This window comes from Lutjanus erythropterus, chromosome 22, assembly GCF_056507025.1.
Source record: "Lutjanus erythropterus isolate fLutEry1 chromosome 22, fLutEry1.hap2, whole genome shotgun sequence".
NCBI classification, from domain to species: domain Eukaryota; kingdom Metazoa; phylum Chordata; class Actinopteri; order Lutjaniformes; family Lutjanidae; genus Lutjanus; species Lutjanus erythropterus.
The window spans coordinates 23416328-23437097 of record NC_139338.1 but is presented as its reverse complement, the minus strand read 5'-3'; the positions used below and the strand labels follow the sequence as shown (position 1 = coordinate 23437097).

General features: G+C 38.9%; 1 protein-coding gene across 1 annotated transcript in view; it reads right to left on the bottom strand.

The window, feature by feature from the left end:
* Positions 1 to 1662: 1662 nt before the first annotated feature.
* Positions 1663 to 20770, bottom strand: part of rassf3 (Ras association domain family member 3) — a 70298-nt gene continuing 51190 nt past the window's right edge. Inside the window, exons 3-7 of the mRNA XM_084710865.1 lie at positions 9048 to 9155; positions 7003 to 7176; positions 6198 to 6285; positions 3716 to 3831; positions 1663 to 2877 (exon numbers count right to left, since the gene is read on the bottom strand). Of these exons, the coding sequence (XP_084566991.1) occupies positions 2728 to 2877; positions 3716 to 3831; positions 6198 to 6285; positions 7003 to 7176; positions 9048 to 9155 (636 nt within the window). The 3' untranslated portion in view covers positions 1663 to 2727. The remainder of the gene's footprint in view (positions 2878 to 3715; positions 3832 to 6197; positions 6286 to 7002; positions 7177 to 9047; positions 9156 to 20770) is intronic.

The window sequence follows — 20770 nt, the reverse complement described above, 5'->3', positions numbered from 1 at the left end:
GCAACACCACAAAAATATCTTTGGTTATTATACCAGAACAATTAAAAATAAAATCTATAAGATATAGAGAGATTTGACACAGATATGAGAGAATAGTTGCAGTATTCGTCCACTAGATGGCGGTATTGTACAAGCATTTTCCACAGCAACACTTCATTCAGTACCTGCAGCTCAAACAATGAAGCGTTTTACATCTTTACTCATATGCATCGAAAAGCAAAGATTTTTCTACAAAACTACACTGAAAACGAGCCTCTTTGGTCTCTAAGCCATTAATGATAAATTATATATACCAAAGAAGACATTGCATATGTATTTAAGGCAGCTATTTACTTGCAACACCATCACAAGGAGCCTTTCATGAGCCCTAAATGGACAAAAAAGGCCTTTTTTTAACTTTCTTTTACACTTGCTAATGAATATCTTTCTCTAAATTTTTGCTATATCTCCTTCTCTACGCTACTATTCTTCCTTTCCTTCCTTGTTTCCCTCCTTTAATATTTTTCCTTTTAACCCACCAGAATAAAAAGCTGAAATCAGGGTTGACAAGGAGGTCAAGGCTGCATGTTTCAACTTGAGATAAGAGCACAAAAACACAGGCGCTTTAAATGAACGCTCGCGGACAGACGGACAGGAGAACGACACAATGCAGCCATTTTTCCTCCCCTGTCCTCTGCAGCTATCAGCACTTACAGACCTCCTTTTCTCTCAGCCGTGGATTATAGGAGCTTTCATGAATGCAAAAAGCGAACACGCCGTTAATCGCGGTGACCAGTGGTTCTGAGGAAAACCCCGTCATTGTCCTCGAGGTTAAAGTCACACTGCTGCCTTTACGACAATCTCTCCCACGTACTCTCTTCCTCTGTCCATTTCAAAAACAAAACTTTATCTTCTATGTTTTTCTTCCTACCACCATCTAATGTTTCTTTTCTACTTCCTCTAATCTGCTCAGTCAACTTCCAGAAACCGGTCAAATCTCACTACTCGTCCCTCCTCTGACCATACAGAGGTCAAAGGTCAGGGGTCACGTCTATCCAAACTACATCGTCAAACTCTGCTGGTGGAGTGAAAAAGCAAACAAGGGCTTCAGATCCGACCAGTTCATCATTATCATCCTCAAACAAAACTTTTTTACCACCAAAACTACATTTCGTCCTGTGTTCACAAGCTTCTATTTGACTCTACTATTTTAGTCCTTCAGTAGAAACCTTCCCTCTTTGATTAGAGTTTGTGTTTGCCTGTTTTCAGTCACATTAAACCTGAAATTCAGCTTTTTCATTTACAACTTTCAGTTTCAGGCCAAACTGTATGGAGTCTCAAGTGGGCCAATAATGAAAATACAAAATTTAAAAAAATAAAAGAAATAAATTTGCAATATAATTATTCATTAAAAACAACAACATGTAGGTAAATATAAAGTAATATGATTTTTTTTAGGCTTATTTTTAAGTTTAATCTCTATATTTCTATACATGAAAGAAGGAAAATTATGCAAACAGGTTACAGTTAAGGGACTTGTCACATTTTCCTGCTTATTTTATTTCAAGATATGAATTTGTATAAACGTATCCAGGGGAAAATCAATGATGAAAAAAAAACAATCATTGCATTTGTAAAATACTAAATCTGACTTTTTACTTATAATGAAATTGCTAAATTATTATTAGTCATTAAAACGGTTTTATCTATTCTGTTATTTTACTGCTTATTTTGTCATCTTCATGTTCCATTAAAAGCAATACAAATAATGTAAATAATGTAAAACAATAAAAAATAACTAAATGTATAATTTCAGAGTATAATTAAACACACATTAAAAAATAATAATAATAATAATAAATTTTGGCACACTTGAGACTCCACACCTGCAGGCAGGCGACTTGTCCCTTTCCTCACTGCAGAAATATTTCAGGATAATTCAAGCAAAATGCAACGCTTCCAGGATATTCTTTGATTTTTCTTGTGTTCCTGTCGTGTAGCTACAGCTTCAGAGACGGCGTCTGATCTGCGTCCAGTGGTGTCTGATGCTCACCATGTATTTATGTCTAGTAGCAGTCTGAATAAACTATTCTCCGTGTCTGTGTCAACAACCAGATTGGTGCTCCGCCTCTGCAGAATAAACTAAAATAAGACTCTTTTTGTTTCAATAAAACAAAATAAAAAGCTTCACCCATATAAATTAAGAAAAAAAATATGTACAGACCTTTTTAAAACAAACAAATTAAATAAAACTCTTAACTCAACATATGGCCTTGAGTCTTTCACAAGTTTAAAGGAGGATAAAAAGGGGAAAAAATGGAGAGGAATCAGATAAATTATGTGACAGCAGGACAGAGTGAGAGAAGAAGAAGAAGAGAGGGATGGACGGAGAGAAGGAGAGAGGATGAATGAATGAATATGGCACAATTAACTGAATCTTTGGTGTGAGCGGGCAGCAGACTGCAGGTCTGAAGTCTTTAATCCAGCAGCATCCATTCGAATTTTGTCCGTTCATCCCTTTATTCACTTGTCCTTCGCTTGCTGTCCTCTTGTTATTTTTATATCATCCCTCTTTCCGTCCGTATCATCCCTTCCTCCAGGCGTTGGATCTTCTCCTCTCATTCTGCGTTCACATCCCTCTCTCTCCATCAAAATTTACAAGATATTTTTTTTCCCCTCCGAGGAGCTGAAAATCAGCTCCTCCGTCCCTCTAGGGGGCAGTAGTCCTATTCTGTGGAGGTTAATCCTTTAAGAAGGCCCTCTGACCTCCCTCAGCGCCTCCTGCAGTCTCTGGCGGTACGCCTCGTAGCGGCGAATCACCGCATCCCTCTGCTCTTCCTCCTCCTTGTCGAGGATCCGCAGGAAGTTACGCAGCTCGGGGATGGAGAACGCGTCCCACTGGAAAGACGAAGAAATAAACAAACTTCATTTACACAGCAGTTTTAGGATTTTGTTTGTTTCTTTTGGATGATGAAGGATTAACACACTTGTTTAGTAGGCGTAAAGTACATTTTGCTCATGACAATTTTGACCTAATTTTGACTAAAACTAAAAATTTTGTTTTAATTTTAATTCAAATTTTGACTTTTTGTTTTGCAAGTCAAAGTTTTGATTTTTATCCAATAATTTTGACAAACTTCTCTGATTCCAGTGTCTTAAATATGACTATTTTCTGGTTTCTTTATTAAATTAAACTGATTATCTTTGGATTGTGGAAAAATTAAGACATTTCAGGATGTCATGTTAGGCTTTGGTAAATACCGATTAACATTTTTCACCATTTTCTGACATTTTATAGACTAATCTAATTGATTAATTGAGAAAATAACCAGTAGATCAGGTGACAATGACAATGTTAGCTGCAGCCTTACTTTGTAAGTAAAAGTTCTGACTTTTTTATATCTTATAATTTTGACTTAGTGAGTCAAAACGTTAAAAGCATTTTTACTTTGTCACGATTAACCTCTCATCTATTTTTTTCTTTTCCTGGTAGAAATGTGCTTCCATAAGAAGGAGGACAGAAGAAGTCAAAGACGGAAGAAAGGAAAAAGAGGGAAGAACAAGAGAGGAACAAACGACTGGGGAAGAAACTGTAAGCAGTGGACGGGAGGAAAGAGAAGCAGAGAAGGACGAAGAAAAGGAGGGAAAAAGAAAACGGGTGAGGAAGAAGAGAGAAGGAGAAAATCAGGGGATGAAGAGGAGAAGAAAAGGATGAATCACAGAGGTGTCGTGTTACCATGACTTCTCCAGTCTGTTGTTCCCTCAGCACGAAGCTGAGCGTGTCGGTGTCGGGTCCCGCCACCAGACGAAGAAACAGCGGCTGCTCGCCATCCGCCAGCTTGCACACATACACTGCAGGAGACACACACACACGATTAATTTAGTCAGCACAGTGTATGCGTTCCTTCCAGCCACATACATGCAGGCACCACTGCGGTCGCTGCAGTTAAATGTTGCACTGAGTGTGTGCGTGTGTGTGTGTGTGTGTGTGTGTGTGTGTGTGTGTGTGTGTGTGTGTGTGTGTGTTCATATAAACATGGATGGCAGAGGATGAAAGGATGGGTGCGGCACATTAATGACCACAGTAATTTACAAAAACGGAGAGCGAAGCAGAGAGAGATCCAAGTAGTTAGTGAACTAAGTATTAGAGACCAGTGGTGGAATGTAACTTAATACTTCTACTCAAGTACTGTACTTTAATATAAATCCAAGGTACTTCTATTTTACTTGCACATTTCAATTTTATGCAACTTTATACTTCTGTGTCAGTAGATCTCAGATGCAAACAGTGCACTTTCTACTCCACTACATTTGTCAGACAGTTTTAGATACTGCTTAATTTCAGTTTACAGTGTTTCATAGCCTTCTTTTTTCTCCTTCAGCTAAATAAACTATTTAAAAAACTTTCTGGATCAGCTGGAAAATGCATCGTCACAAAGCTGGAAAAAAATGTTTTTTTCCTGACACCAAGAAAAGTTGTCATGTTTGAGAAACATGGTTGTGACGCGGGGGGAAAGAAAATATTGACGCACTTGAGTTTCATTGTTAAATATGAAGCTGCGGCCATCGGCTTTATCGCGAGTAGCTTAGCTTAGCATAAAAAGTGTAAACAGAGGCAGACAGCTAGCCTCTGACTCCGTCCAAAGGTGGAAAATGAACCTGTCAGCAACTTTAAAGCACAGGAATTAACATGATAGACTGCAGCTGATCAAGAAATAATCCAACACATAACCCTCCTGTTGTTTTTATGTTGTGTTACTGGAGAATTTAACAAACATGATATAACAAGGTAATAAATGATATCAGTCTTCTCATCAAACTATCAGCAAGAGAACAAATAAGTGTATTTGCTATAATGTTTTTTTTTAAGTTGCTGTTCTAGGCTACTGTAACCTTAACCAGGTCTTTCAGACAGACATCAGACCTGAAACTGAAGGCCACAGACATTTCAACATTTTCTACACCACAGTTCAGCCACTTCACATTTCTAATGAAAGAGCAGCAACATAAGTCAACAACTTTTATGGTTTAAGGGGAAATCTGTAATATGTTTACTGTAATTTATCATAAAATCGTCATAGCACATCATCACAGATTAAGAAAACATGCACACTGAACATGCTCGCTACTCTGACAACAGCTGCGGTGTCCCCCTGTGAAATTTACGAGTCCATAATTTGTGTTTTTGTTTGCCTGTTTCATGTTAATTAGAGATCAAATTAATGCTCAATGTTTGCAGAATGAGTAAGTGTCTGTTTACGAGTTGCAAGAAATCATGCGCAACTGCTGCAAACATCTATCGATAAAAAAAGCGATGAAGAGTGTTTACAGAAAAGTTTCTTTAAGAGACGAAGGTGACTGTTCTAGGCTACTGTAACCTTTATTTTTCTTTCCTTTCAGACAAATATCAGACCTCAGCTGGAGTCACTTTGTTTCATCCTGAAACTGAAGGTCATAGATATTTCTACATGTCTACACCGCAGCTCAGCCACCACTTCACATTTCTAATGAAAGAGCAGCACCAGTACTCAACAACTTAGTTTTAATGTTTCACTGTTGTCTGGAACGTTTATATACGAGCTTGTGTACATATAAATCCTATAGACATCTGTCGTCAGGCTTGTGTCTAGACACTGTCTTTTATTAGCTGAGTCTCACTGTATGTCTCCAGTAATGAGGTAGAACCAGAGCCAGAGGCTTATATGACCCTGAGCGGGGAGCAAAAACACCCCGAATCACTATAAAAGCCTTCAAACAAGATATAAAAACAAGTCACACAGATTCAGTAAATTCACAAGTCATGTTTTGTAGTCTGAGGCCTGTAAACTCCATCTTTTTCCTTTCTTGGAGACGCTAAATAGCCTGAGAGATAATATCGGACACCACACAAACCCAGCAACAGCTGTTGATTCATAGAGAGAGTGTGTGTGTGTGTGTGTGTGTGTTTATAGGCTATATATATGTGTGGGTATTCCTGGTGTGCTGCTGATAGTGGGGAGAGCCCTGTGGCATCCAACAACCAGCAACACGAGGGCGAGGCATTCAGAAATACACTCACACACGCCCTTCGCACACAGATCGTCGACGCTGTGTCTGTGCCAAAAGTATCAGATACCAAGCTTGGCATGAGTGGCATGAAACACTGTCTCCATCCAGCCTGTCGCTTTCACTGTCTCTCACACACACACATGCACACACACACACACACGGAGTCTTACCCTGCTCCTCTCTGTGGTAGCGTTTGTACAGGGCGTATTTGGCCGGGTTGTCCGCGACCGTGAACTTGTTCAGCAGGGCGACGATCACCTGAACACACACAAGAACAAAACCCTCAATAACAGTAAAGACACTAACGTGAGCTTGTCGTTAAATGAGCTCAGTGACAGTTAAACCCTGAATTTGGTTGAACGAGCAAAGCTTAAAACAAATAGGATCTTTATCTGCACCAAGCATAAAGCCTAGAGGGGATCATGTGTTTGGCTGAGTGTATGCATGTCTGAGTTTTGCATGTGTCTGTCTTTCAGAGGTTGTAGCGGCCTCAGTTTTAAAGACAGAAAACATAAGGAATCCATTGGTAAGAACTCTGTCATGCCAGCTTGTCAGGAAGGGGTCAAAATATCATTCCAAAGTAAGGCTACATTTTGGCAAGGGAAAACTGGCATGACCATTTTTATATCTCACCTCAAAATATCTGTCTTATTATCAAGGAAGAAAACCCTCAAGGGCTTAAACGACATTTTATCAACACTAGAACTCTATCTGTCGAGCTAAAACTAAAATAATAACTATATTTTTTTATTTTTTGTGGCGGTGACATACTGACTTACTCAATCAGTTTAGATTAATCATCATGTCAGAAAACACACAGAACTGACTGAACTCAATCAAGGTTTTAATAAAACTTTAACATCAGCAGCTCGCTACTGTTGAACTCTGGCTTAAACCTGTATGTCATCAGACCCTAATTAAGTTGTGTTGACGCCTGTGTGTGTGTGTGAGTGTGTGTGTGTGTGTGTCAGCCACCTGTTTGACTGTGTTATTGGAGCTGATGTGGAGGGTGTTGATGACTCCTCTGGGCAGATAGAAGGCCTCCTCCACCACGGCTCCTCCCGCTCCTCTCTGACCCCCCCGCACCGTCACCGGCCTCCTCAGGTCCATCTGAACCTTGATGAAACCCGTGTACACACCAGTGGGATTCTGGGAGAGTGGAAGAGTTAGAAAGAGTTACGGTACTACATCATGTACGACCTGCTTTGACAATAAAGTAAATCTGAATTTGACAGATTGGAAATTTTATATTTATGTCTGACCTGCTGACTAATTTCTGTAATAAATCCATTATGCTGCATACAAATTATTCTCATTTATCGTTTCGCTTAAACAGAGATAAAAAAGAATATGATGATAAAGCTAATAATCATTTTATTTACGGAGCACTTTTTAAACTCCGTGTTACAAAGGCAGCAAAATAAAACAGACAAGAAAAAAAAAGGGAAAAATAACACAAGAAGACATTTTTAAAGAAGCAAAAAGCAGTTAAAAAACACTAAAACAAGCAAAATCAGGAGAGGACAGTAATCAAAAAAGCTGTTTGTGTGTGAACAAAATCTGAGTTGCACGAAAAACAATCACCATCGAATCAGGCACAGTGAAGTAAACTAAAAACCTATATGAAAGACATAAAGTAGCTCTTGGTGTACAACAGGGTCAGTTGGTGTATTTTAATCAGTTCACCGAGTTCAAATTTTGCAGAGCTACACTGCAGCACTGTATGTGCTATATGATCTCTCCAGAAGAGACCAGTTCACCCAATCAGCCCAGTGTGTCGTGCAGGACAGATGGCTCCGGACGGAGGAAGAGCATCTTAATCTCATTACCCCGTGTGGTGCCTGGAGGAGGGTGTGTGCGTGCAAAATGTGTGTGTGTGTGGAGGTCAAACAAGATCAGTATGAACAGAAGTGATGAGGAGAAACTTGTTCCATCACAGATGAAATGATAAGGAGACAAAGACGGACGTAAAAGGAAGAATTAGACAGAAGGGTGTGGGTAAAAATTATATAACTGCCAGGTTCACATGGCGATACTATCAGCTCTGACAGGTGATGAGCAGCAGGTTTCAGACTTGACAACTCCCTCTGTGTAGAAAATGGCATAATGTTCCTTTTAAAAGTTGAGAAAACCCTTTTTTCATCTTGTACCATCACTTCTAAGATGTCTTAACGTTCTTTTCTGACATTGCAGAACCTCTGCCTCACCTACAATCCTTCATTTCTACTGGACTTAACTTTTATATTCTCTCATGATTTGATTCCAAGTTCAGACACCTTCATGCTGCCAAACAAAACACCGTGGGAGAGAACAATAGCAGGAATAACATCACATCACTCTGATGTGACTGCTGAGGAATGCTGGGAGTCGGAGGAAGGCAGCGTGGATGGCGAAAGATCAGCGCACCTCAGAGTGTTAAGATTTAAAGCCTGCAGGAATCTGCATGTTCAGATTTCACAGCTGTTTTACTTACAGCCACAGTATATCAGCATATTTTTTTCTGAATACAGAGTTAATTTCATTCATTTTCGGTCTCATCGTTTTGAGTCAAAATGAATTACTCCAGTAGTAAACTGCAGGTCTAGTTTAGTGCAGGAAACTTTGTCAGATGGTGTCACATAATGAGCTGGTAATTTCACAGTTAGCTGCAGCTACAGGTTGGCAGATCGGTGTGTATAGAGACAGAGCCAATGCGTCATACTCTGCAAACCATGATCACCAGAGGGGAAATGGACGCCACAATGACTGAAATGCTAACAAAATGCCTGTAGCTAGCTATAAACAATAGATTTTAGTATGTCAAAAGATTATTTTAGCTTATTTAGTTGAGTGTGACAGCACTGTGGTAAATGTCATACAGCAGATTAATGGCGGTAGATAAAAGAGTGCTTTGTACAGTATTTATGCTGTTTACGAAGGAGAAATAAGCTCACTGACTCAGCTGATGTATATATGTGTGTGTGTGTGTGTGTGTGTGTGTGTGTGTGTGTGTGTGTGTGTGTGTACTGCACTGCACTCACCAGTGTCATTTTAAGGTGGTCTTTGGTCACCGAGTTATAGAGCTCGACCTTCTGCCTGATTTCCTCCCTGCTGAGCTCCGTCCGCAGCTCTCGCTCCTTCTCCACATCCTGACAGAGAGAATCAGAGGAAACGCGACACGATAAGTCACAAGTCAACCAAGATCATTACAATAACACCACGTCTGTTTGGACAATAGCAGCAGGGGAACGTGGACGGGGGCACACGTCAAGATCTTCCTTATCCGAATCAACATTAAGCACACACGCACAAAACAGATAATGACACAAATGTCAGGTGGGGAATGATGCCTGTATCCTTCCTCCAAAATCAAATCACATGTTCTTTATCAATTACTGCAGCTCTTTGTCCTCATGAGTCAGAAACAATCCTTCACAGACGCCACTGGGATCTAAGAGTGTGGCCTGATATTTATCTACAACTGTGCAGAAACACAGGGTCTAACAGAATGCACAGACATGCAAAATAATTTGAATGTTGATTTAAAATTCAAATGTAAACATTACGAATGAAGCTTTGAGGCTTCACACTACTCGTCGGTACAGTCGCACCAGAAAAACTTCAGTGCTGCAAGCTTCTTGTGCAAAGTTAAGTCTTTTCGTGGACGCAGAAATCATGATAAAGCAATGCAGTAGTTCTCAAATGGTGGCTGCCAGCAAAAGGAGAAATAATTCATTTTTTAATTCCAACCATCAGAAACACAATGACTGTTTGGTCATGGGTTTCACACTCAATTAGCTAAATTAACTAAACTAAGTGTAGTCTAAACGCTTTAGAAGTAATGACAGTTTCTGGAATAAAACATCTAAAAGCAAAAATCTCATCAAATGGGGGTCTGTGGTCTAACTGTGACAGTAAAAACCTCTGAGAACCAGTGAACTAAGGAAAGACAAAAATTTAAAGAAAATGCATTTGCAGCTCCTGTTTAGTTGTTAGACATGACCAACCAATGTGTTAAACTTTTTCCTGGCACTGTGATGGAGCTGTCAAACATAAAATGGTTTCATTTTCGAAGGAGCTGCATGTTAGTAGAACACGTGTGGAATCAAAGCTGGTTTGCAAAAGAAGAGAAGCAAAACACGATTTTAAGATTAAGAGAAACCTCACAAAAATACATCTAATTCAAACAAATATCAGTTGTTTTTAGAAGGTACAAGTTAAAAAGGGTTAGGATTCTTTACCTTTCGAATGAGAACCATAACAGAAAGCCGTCAGGAAGCAGAATAAGAGAGCTTTCATAGTAAGAGCTTTTTGCTTTTTGCACATAAGCACTTTGTGTCAGTGCACAGACACAGAGCTTTAGGCTAAAACAGAGCATTCTGGTAATTTTCATGTGACCCAGCCCACTTATGTGATAATAAGGAGGGAGGAGATGAAATAAGAGGAATATTTGTGGCGTGACTGCCCTGAGAATAAAACGAAACATACAATTTTCACTTATCTGATGTTGTTACACCTCTTCAAATTGGAGAATTCTACAAAAGCGTCGCTTTATTCCTCCAAAATTATTTTCGGACTCTAAGTATGAGAGGCCATCGCTGCTGGAGGGTCAACACATGACAAATAAAACATTTCTAATCAGCCTGGGTCTCATGCTGTGCAACTGACTTCTAATTTTAGACAAAACGTGGAATCCTCCTGCAGGACAGAGCACGCAAACTCAAAAATGTGAGAAAAAAAAAACAGTTTCCAAAGCTAGACTGGTGATTAATTGAACTGACAGGAGGCCACGTGGATTTGAATAGTGTGTAGAACTGATTCTTGTGAGGTTTGTGGCGTGTTTGCACACATGTCAGCAGTCCATACTGTGTTTATGTATAAATAGCTTGAAGGTGGGGTGGGCCAGAGGGTCAAAGCAGAGGTCAGCTGATAGAGAAAGTTCTAGATAAAGATGACAGACAGACGTGTGCAGCACAGAGTCGAACATCTGCACGTGAGCTTGAACAACAACATGACTAACAGCAGGTCAAAAACACAGACTCAACATGCGAGTCCTGATGAGTTATTTGAAGCAAGTCGACCCGCTTTAAAATGATTTTACAACAGTTCACAGCTGCGGAAAACACATAAAACTACAATTAAGGTCACGGGACAAAGCCAAATATGTTGCATAATCAGTTGTAAAGAGCCCGTCCGCTGACCTCAGAGCCAATTAAAATGTTTTCAGGCAGTCGCTGCATGCAGATGTTTGGTTTTCAGGAAAAAGTGGCGCACACAGAACAAGTCTCCACCCTGACTGCTCTGCTATAAAAAGTCAAATTCAGCACCAATAATCACACATTTTTGTCCCCCCCCCCAAAAAATAAATGACTATCAACCCTAAGAATCCCAGTGAAGACCAACACTGACCATGTGACCATCAGGACATGGACTTTCTTTTTACTGTGCACCAAAAAAGAAACTTGTCTTGGCTTAAAGGAAACAAAAACAGACACGTCACAAACAGACACTTCATATTTAAGAAAATAAGTAAAAACATACGCTATTAGAAGTTTGGAAAATTTTGTGCATTTTCCTTAATTAATAGTTGAAAATGCTAACAATTGATTAATCTTTTTTTTTCTCATTTTAAGTTTCATTAAGTTATCTTATTCCGCAAATGCATCCATCAGACTAGACTACTGGTTTGTACATTTTTAATCGGTTAAATTCTTACAATTTTAAAATATGCTTTTCAGTCTTAGTACAGTAGTTACTCTCCCTTCAGAGTACTGTTGATTGTTTGCCCTTTAATAAACAGCTGGAGGGTAAGTTGAACCCCCACAGTTAGATTAGACACAAAAATAATCAACAACAAATGAAAAATTGCATTTTTGTTTTCTAAATGACTTACAAAAGTTATGCACGAGAAGATTTCAGCTTCTCCAACGTGAGGATTTGAGGCTTTTCTCTATCACATCATTAGAAACCAAACCATTTTGTGATAAAATAAGAATTGTAAAAATGATAATTTTGGCCTCTAGAATGATTTTATATTGATATATTATCGTATCATGATGAAATCACCCTGCTACGTAAAAGCTACATCCTCTTTTTTCACCACTTTCTAAGCCTTAAATTATAAAAACAGGACACAAACTCTAGAGTCCATCCTGATGTTTTATATCTTCTGTCTGTCTGTATGTGTACAGTATGTGAGTGCCAATACAGCGAGTTTAATTCTCCAGTGTAGTGTGTGCTTACATGGGCATAGTGCAGCTCTCCTCTACATCTATTAAAAACCACACACACATACACATAGTGCAGAATCCAGGGAGGCTTTGCAGGCGCATACACCCTTATATGGAGAACACACACTGCTCAAGGGAAAAGACAAGGTGCCAATACAGCATGTGCAAACACTGCAGACACACAAACACACACATACTGCAGCTCTGAGAGCGTCTTCTAACGTTGTAATGGGTGCACTGATTTATAACTCGGAGACAGAGACGCTGATCTGTGTGTGTGAGCTGAGGTGACATTAAACATGTCCTCTATCACATGTTTAGATTAAATTAGACGATCACTCTGCAGTAAGTGAACAGAGCGGTAACCTGCAAATCAGAACTTCGGTCAATCTTATTCCCAGCTGAAATCATTAAACAATATGGATGTTTATTGTAGATTCCAAGAAAAAAAAACTCTCTTTTTATGTCTGTTTTCCATTATATTATTTTGGAAAAAATCTGTGCAGAAACAGTTAGTCGATTAATCAGTTAGTAGAAGCTGAATGACAGAAAATTAATTAACAATGCATTATTGATGAATAACTGATGAATAATTTAAGTTATTTATTATGGGAAAATGCCAAATATGTTGTTTTCCAGCTCTCAAATGTCAGTATTTGTTCCTTTTTTTGGAAATATTTATATAATTGTAACCTGAATCTTTGAATTTTGGACTTTTTAGAGATGTCTTCTTAGGTTCTCTGACATTTTTCCTCTATTTTTCAACACGTTAGAAATATTAATGTGATAATTGTAGAGTTTATCCATAATAATTTATCCATAATTACATAACATAACATAACATAACATAACATAACATAACATAACATAACATAACATATCCATAATAAGTCATTTATTTTGGAAAAATGCCAAATATTTGCTGGTTGCAGCCTCTCAAATGTCAGCATTTGTTTCCTTTCTCAGTTTTATCTAATTATAAACTGAATATCTCTGGGTTTTGGACAGTTGTCTGACAATTTAGAAATGTCATGTTGGGCTTAGAGACAGAACTATACAAAAAAACAAAAACAAAATCCGAACAGTTACATCAGCCTTAAATGTGATGTATGTGGAGCATTTACCAATAACACACCGAATATGTTAAAATATATCAGTATGGTCAGTTTTATGCACAGTACAGAGGCTTTTTTCACTGATTACGTTTTAAAAAATAATTTAATAGATTATGGAAGAAATAGATTCTGGTGAAAAACTTGAAACTTGAAACTCCAAGCTTCTCTCTTGTTTAAACCCTATACTGGTACACGCTGCAAATTTGTTTGCCTAACCTGAAGGCACTTCCTGACACCTGAGAGGAGGTGACCTGTCTGTCTGCATGTGTCTGTCAACCTGCCAGACACAGACACTGACTCATCTGGCTTAAAGGAGGACACATGAGACACTGGACCTCAACAAATCTGCTCAACAACATGCACAAAGACCAGTGGTGCAACAAGCACTCAGGTTTTTTATTTAAGTAAAACTACCAGTATCACAATGTATAAGTATTTTGCATAGTTTACCATATAATCCATGCCAGAGCGGTCAGTAAAGGTAGCTTTAACTACCTTATACAGAGAAATTTGGAGGTTTAGTCTAGTGCTTCCCTGCTGCACGATAATTTGTTTTTTCCTCTTTCTCTTTTATTTTTAGTAAAACATTTAGCTGCATTTCCACCACTGGAACTTTCCCCAAGCTGTAGGAATCTTTGGATGAACTTAAACTTTTCCACTGCAAGGACCAGAGTCTAAATTAAGTCCTAATTTGCCTAATCTTCACAGGCTTTGAGAGGACCCTTTTAGTTCCTTTAAGAGAAGTTACTGGGACAAAATTATCCAGGTGCTTTTGGTGGAAATGCAGCTTTAGATAATTTGAGCTCTTTTGGAATTTGAACAGTTATTTAAAAGAAACCATCTAAAAAGTTTAGACAGGAAAGTCATCAACTCAGAGATATCTAGAACATGCCAAACTGGTTTAATCTTTAACAAACTATTTTATAAGTTGATCATGTGAGGATTTTATCTAAACTAGTAATTACAGCTGTAAAATCAATGTAGTGCAGTAAAAAGTACAATATTTCACTTTGTCTTTGTCAATGTCGGAAAGTAACTAAGTATGTACATTTCACAGATTCCTTGGTTTACTTCTAAAACTTCTGTTTATCAAGTATCGGGATGTTAAGTTTGACCCGAAGGGTTTTTCAACATTCAGTTGTCAGTTTAAGCGCCTGCCAGGTCTGATGAGTCAAAGCTTATTACCAGGAAGTGACAGGTAAGGAGATTATCTGTCATCTTACCATCCACAGACAGACAGACAGACAGACAGAGGGGACGCTAAAGACAAGGAAAGACGTAGGGCTGACCTGAATGCTTCAAAGGTTTTTAGGTGCTTTGTTTTTCTGATTTGTGGAAAAAGACAAGGGACACAGTGTCAGCTTCAGCCAGAAAGAGGCTGATAAGTTGACAGGTTCTAGAAACAACTTTGGGACAATTACTAGGAAAAATAATGAACACTTTTAACTCACGCCATAATGTAAGAGGTGGAAAATCCTGAGTCACTGTGATGTTTCTGGCCCAGATATATCATTCTAGCTCTCCTGATTGTGTACACGAGTGTGTCCAGCCGAGGCTGTGTAACGCCCAGGGCAGAGAGGGTTAAGAGGAACTGGGAGGGTGAGAGCGACCAAATCCAAACAAACAAGAGAAGCAGAGCACAGCGGAGCTACAACACAATGAGGTCATGTTCCTATTTAAGAGCACAGCGAATCCTCCCACTGAACCGAAGCTGCAAGATCCACACTGGACAGACCGGACAAAGGAGGACGGACAGAAAAGACAAAGACAGAAGCTACTGGGTTTCAATAACTCAATATTAATGTTTATTCATGTGTGTAAAGGTGCACTAGAAACAAGAATCATCTCTCTTCATAGCCAGATCTTCAAGTTTACTGACACTGACGCCGAGGCCTGTGTCTTACATTACTGTTCTTGGAAAGAAAAAGCATCATAAACTTTGTATAGTCAAGTACATAAAACTGTTATGTCAAAAAAGATCAATATCGGCAAGGCTGTCTTATTTTTTAAAAAGGTGCTGCAGACTTTTAGAGAAGGAAATTCAGTTTGACAGAGAGCAACATCGTCTGCATACAGTCTAATGACAGCACACTACATTTACTTAAGACATATGAAGGCACTTATTTAGGTTTCAATCCTCCAAAAAGGTTCTGTTTATCATAAGATAATCCTGTTATAATGGCAGATTCCAGCAGATTTATCGCCCCAACTCTGCAACAAGGCTACTAAAAATACTTGACAGCGCTATAAAATTTGATTTGATATTTAAGGAATTATCCAATTCCAGGTCTGCGTGCTACTCGTGTTGCACGGAGCAGAGGAGAATTAAAAGGCAGAACAGACTGAGCTGCCAGGAAATGCTGGAAAAAGCAGAAGAGAAAAGACCGCATAAAAAGTGAGGAGACATAAAAAAAAAAAAAAAAAAAAAGAAAACAGACGGAGGACGGGGCTCATATCAAGTTTTATCTTTATCTCCATGTCAGAGGCTCCCTGCTCCCTGGCCGCTGTTTCAAGAATAACTCTGATTGTTTAAGTTTAGTCTGTGTGTGTGTGTGTGTGTGTGTGTGTGTGTGTGTGTGAGAGAGAGAGAGAGAGAGAGAGAGAGAGAGGGAGAGAGACAGGGAGAGAGAGAGAGAGAGAAAGACAAAAATGGCATTTTCTTTCCTTAACCTTTTATCACACACACCTGCAGCATTCCTGCTGCCTTTGTTTGGCACTGTCACGCTCGTCTGCATCCACTGTCTGTAAATAAATGACATCACCCCGTAAGTGTGTGTGTGTGTGTGTGTGTGTGTGTGTGTGTGTGTGTGTGTGTGTGTGTGTGTGTGTGTGTGTGCAGACAAAATACGCTTAGCTTGGCTTAACAGACCCTACAGCACCGTAACGTATGTTTGTGTGTTATGGGTGCTCCAGGCAGACTAAACACAGTGGTTTGGCCGTGCTGCTGACTGAATCTAACCTACATTTTTAAGCACAAGAAGGACATTTTACTTCAGCTCCTGTGTTTATCCTCTCAGCTGCAGTATGTATGTTTGAAGTGACCAAAGTAAAGGTCATTTCATTTAGCAAAAACATTAACAAGGAAGTTATATTACACTGGTCCTCGGCCAGTCTGACAATTCCTTCAATGTTTCAACCATTCATTTCACTATTTTGACAGAATTTTTGGTTAAGCTTTACTATACAGGTCAGTTATTTCCCTGTATTTTCTTGAAGGAACTGTATAAGTTGGTACTAATTTATGAGACTGTTGCTTTAGTTCGTTTAGCTAACTGTCAATGAAACCAGTGTAATTTTTTTTCATCTAACATCTATTTTCATTACCAATTATTCTGATGATTTTTCTTTCTGTTTAGTTCAAGGTAAATCAGTAGGATTTGCCCAAACTGTTCATAAACACACCAGAAAGATGTCAGGACATCAAATACCAACATTTCTGGTTGATGAAGCCTCTCGATGACAGCAAAATAATGAGAAAAACCTCCATAAATGTTCCCACAGTCTGATTTGGAAGCAAGTTCATGTTCCTATTGAGCCTGTCCAGACAATCATTAAATATAAGCACCTCTTACAAAATCTCTGCTGTCATATTTAATCAGCTTTCTTCGTGTCCATGTTTCTACCCTCCTCTCCCTCAGCCTCTCCCTCTCTATGTTACTTCCTGTCGAGTCCACGGGGGAAGTTGAGATCGGCCACACCTTTCCTCCCAGCATTCCTGCACTAATGGGTACAAACACACACACGCATGTAACAGGCCACATAAATGTGCTGCTGTACAAGTGGACGTGCTCAGCGCTCACACCTTTCCTCTATCACAGATCGGCTAATGGACAGAAACTCGCAGACGCTCAAACTCTTTGTCTTAAGTGCACATTCCAGACTTAATGGACACTCATACAGAAGATACAGAGCAGACATGTTGAAGCCTTTTATACAACTATCCATCTCCGTTATGCTGTGCCAACTGCTATATAAGATATTCAGAAACCGCAGCTGCATTTTTTACAACCTAATTTTTGTAACCAAGCTTCCAGGGTCTCAAGGCTGATACAGATACCTGTGTTTTTGTCTTTACGCTGTCTCCATCTTGTTATTCAATGTGTTAAGTCTGAAAACCTAGATAGAGTTAATAGAGAGCAAATACAGCTGCACTTACAGTATTGGATCAACATGTTTTGCTTGTATGAATCAGTTCAGCATTTAGGCTTCCCATTAAAAGCAATGATCAGTTAAGCAATACATAATCAAACAAACTGAAACACAGGAAATTCTGGCGTCAGAACGACAAAAAGGAAAGAAAGAGACTTTGGGAGACCTTGTTTGAGAGCGAAAACACTCCGTCACAACTTTGTCTTTTGTTGTTGTTTTACTATAAGAAAGAAATGTACAATTTGTGCATTTCACTGTTCATAATTCACTGTTATGTTTCATCTTTAATCTAAATCTGGGGTGTTATCTTCGGTATTTGATGATGACTTTCTTTGATTTAACATCTTGCCTCAGTGTACACTGTCTCATCTTTTTACTAACCACGTTTGAGGTGGAACCCTCCACTGGTCCAAGATTTTTGGGGCAAATCCTAAACAAACCTGTACAAAACTTTCTCAAACCAATGTGCATGAAATAATCTTTAAAAAACAGACATCCAATCAAAAAAAAAGGGCCACAAGGACAGTCCAGATTAGCCCAAGGATAATTAGATGCAATAAAACCGAACCTCATTAACCTGAAAGTAATTTGGACCGAATCCAACAAGATTCTCTAATCTGAAGTATCTTTGCCACAAATGTTTATCTTAATAGCAGATGTAGGCTGTCACTACATTTTTATTTTACTTATGTTACTCTCATGCATCAGTATTAGTAACATCCTTTTCTTTGGAAAGGAAGAGGACAATAGGCTCGTCTTTGGAAACAGAGAAGTGAAACCTGCAGACTAAACTAGCCAAACCACATACAGACAAGAGGCTGGACTCAACAAAATGATGTAAACCAAAGTGGACAACTGACATCACGCTACAGTACGGTCTGTATGTTTCTAGAGCGGGCCAGTGAGTACAACATGGACACATGAAAGACAAAATACAGGACACACAGTTATGGTTCAACTCCCTGTGAGGAGACCACAAAGACAGACAGTTTGGAGGGACCACCCAGAGATGAAGACCTTCAACAACAGTAACAAAGAGGAGGAGGAGGAGGAAGAAGAAAGATCTGGAGGAGAAGAACACACAAGCAAAGAAAGGAGGATGATACGCAGGATTACAAGAAAGGGGAAGAAGGAAGAAAATGAAGAAGGATGAGGAAGGAAGAGAAAGAAAATAAGTAGGGCGAGAAGTCGAAGGAGCAAAAGAAAGAAAACACTGACTGGAAGTAAAGAACGAGGATGTGAAATTGAATTAAAACCTATTCTATCTTTAGTTTTAATAACACTCTTACATCACGTTTAATAAAACCCTCGGTGCCTCTTTTAAACTCAGACACTAGTCATGCAGTTAACTTGGTTGCTTTGGAAATAAATATAACATTAAAACCATGATGAAGTCCAACCATGTTGATCGTCAGCTCACACCGGACCCGCTGTCTAAACTGCTAACTGCCTGCTGAGAAACGGCCTCATTAAGGCTGAGAAATGGCTTTCATTAGAGCAGCTACACACTGGGGAAAGACACTGCTTTGCCAGGCCCCACACATGTCCACACACACACACAAACACACAAATCCATGCGCACAAACACATGGAGTTCATGTTTGATTTTCTGTTGTTCCTGGAGTCAAACGATTGCTAAATCCAAACAGTAAAAGGTGAAAAAAATGAGTCTTTGCACACATTTGTTAACACAAGATGAATTGAGCAACAAGCCAAAAGAGGTGTGTGTGTGTGTGTGTAGTGAGTAAGCATGTGTGGTTATGAGATTATGAAACTTCATGGGTCTGACCTTAGAGGACTAGAGGAATAGAGGTGTGTGTTTGAGAACAGTGAGGCAACAATGGGTCACACTTCCTCTGGGTGAGTTTCATTTGTCAGGGGAAAAAAGTACATAAAGTACTGTACATGCATGCAGGGCCTCAACTGATTAATTTTTATTTTTACGAACACAACAACATGCTGATTTATTTTTCAGATTAATCTTTCATTTTTAGTCTATATAACATGTCAGAAATGGGTAAAAATGTCTTGAAACAGCTTGTTTTATGGGACCAACAGTCAAAAAACTCAGGGATATTTAATATGCAAAAGAATAACAGAGATAAAATTAGAAAATCATCACATATTAGAGGCTGGGGCCACACATTGTTCAGACTTTTTGCAAGATAAATGTCTTAAAACAGTTTAATAATTATACAAATTGTTGTTAATTAGGATTGCAACGAATAAATATAATCATTATTATTGATTAGTCTGCTGATTATTTCCTCTGTTTGGTTGATAAACAGCCCACGTTGACGTATTTAAATTCCTCGTTTTGTCCCACAAATAGTAGAAAATCTATTCAGGTATTTCATTTCAATGACTCTGACTGCCAATTCTTTCTGTCAGTCGACTAACTGGCAGCTCTACTGTCAATCATTTCATGCAGTTTTATCAATCAAGTAACAGCACTTAATCATAGTGGTCGATCAATAAGGGTTTTTCCAATAGCCAACACAGATATTTAGAGAGCATGGCGGCTGACATATATTGATTGATTTATCACTACTAAAGGAGTCACCTGTCAGATGACTGATGGTTATAAAGTGTCACAGCGCCAAGGCCTAAAAAGGTGAGACGTCTAAAATCAGTCCTCGAACAAATTCAGGTTTGTTTCTGAGCTCACAGCTGTAAATGCACATTATTTACAGAAGTGAGCAGAACAGGACATTGAGACAGTCACATACATGCACAAACATTGCCTGTAGATTTGGTCAAAGACTTAAAGCACACCAACATTAAAATGACTTCATAAGATTAATGTTTGTTACAAAATTATACCACCACAGCCAACCCTAAACCGAGTCCTACATCATCAACTTTCATGTCAAAAACTAACAGCCTCATTACAGTTATTTAAATAGGGGGCTGACCTTTTAGGAAGCCACAAAAAGACTAAATATAATTTAAAAGCACTGAGCCAAAGAAAAGCAAACAAACAAAGCAGCAGTAATGAATGGTAATGGAAGCAAGGTTCAGTGCAGACAACTCCCCTCAACAGCTGCCATGAGTCAGTATGAAGCAACAGATCAACGAGCAACTCACCATCAGTCATATCTGACAACTTTATTACTAAATGACCTTCACGCCGTCTGAAAACTCCTCCCACACGAGAGCCACATACATTAGAGCCTCAGCACGTTGCACAAACATGCATGTCTTTATACGCTTCTTTAACTCTCTGAGAACATATTAGTTTGACAATAATCGCCATTTATATCACACATC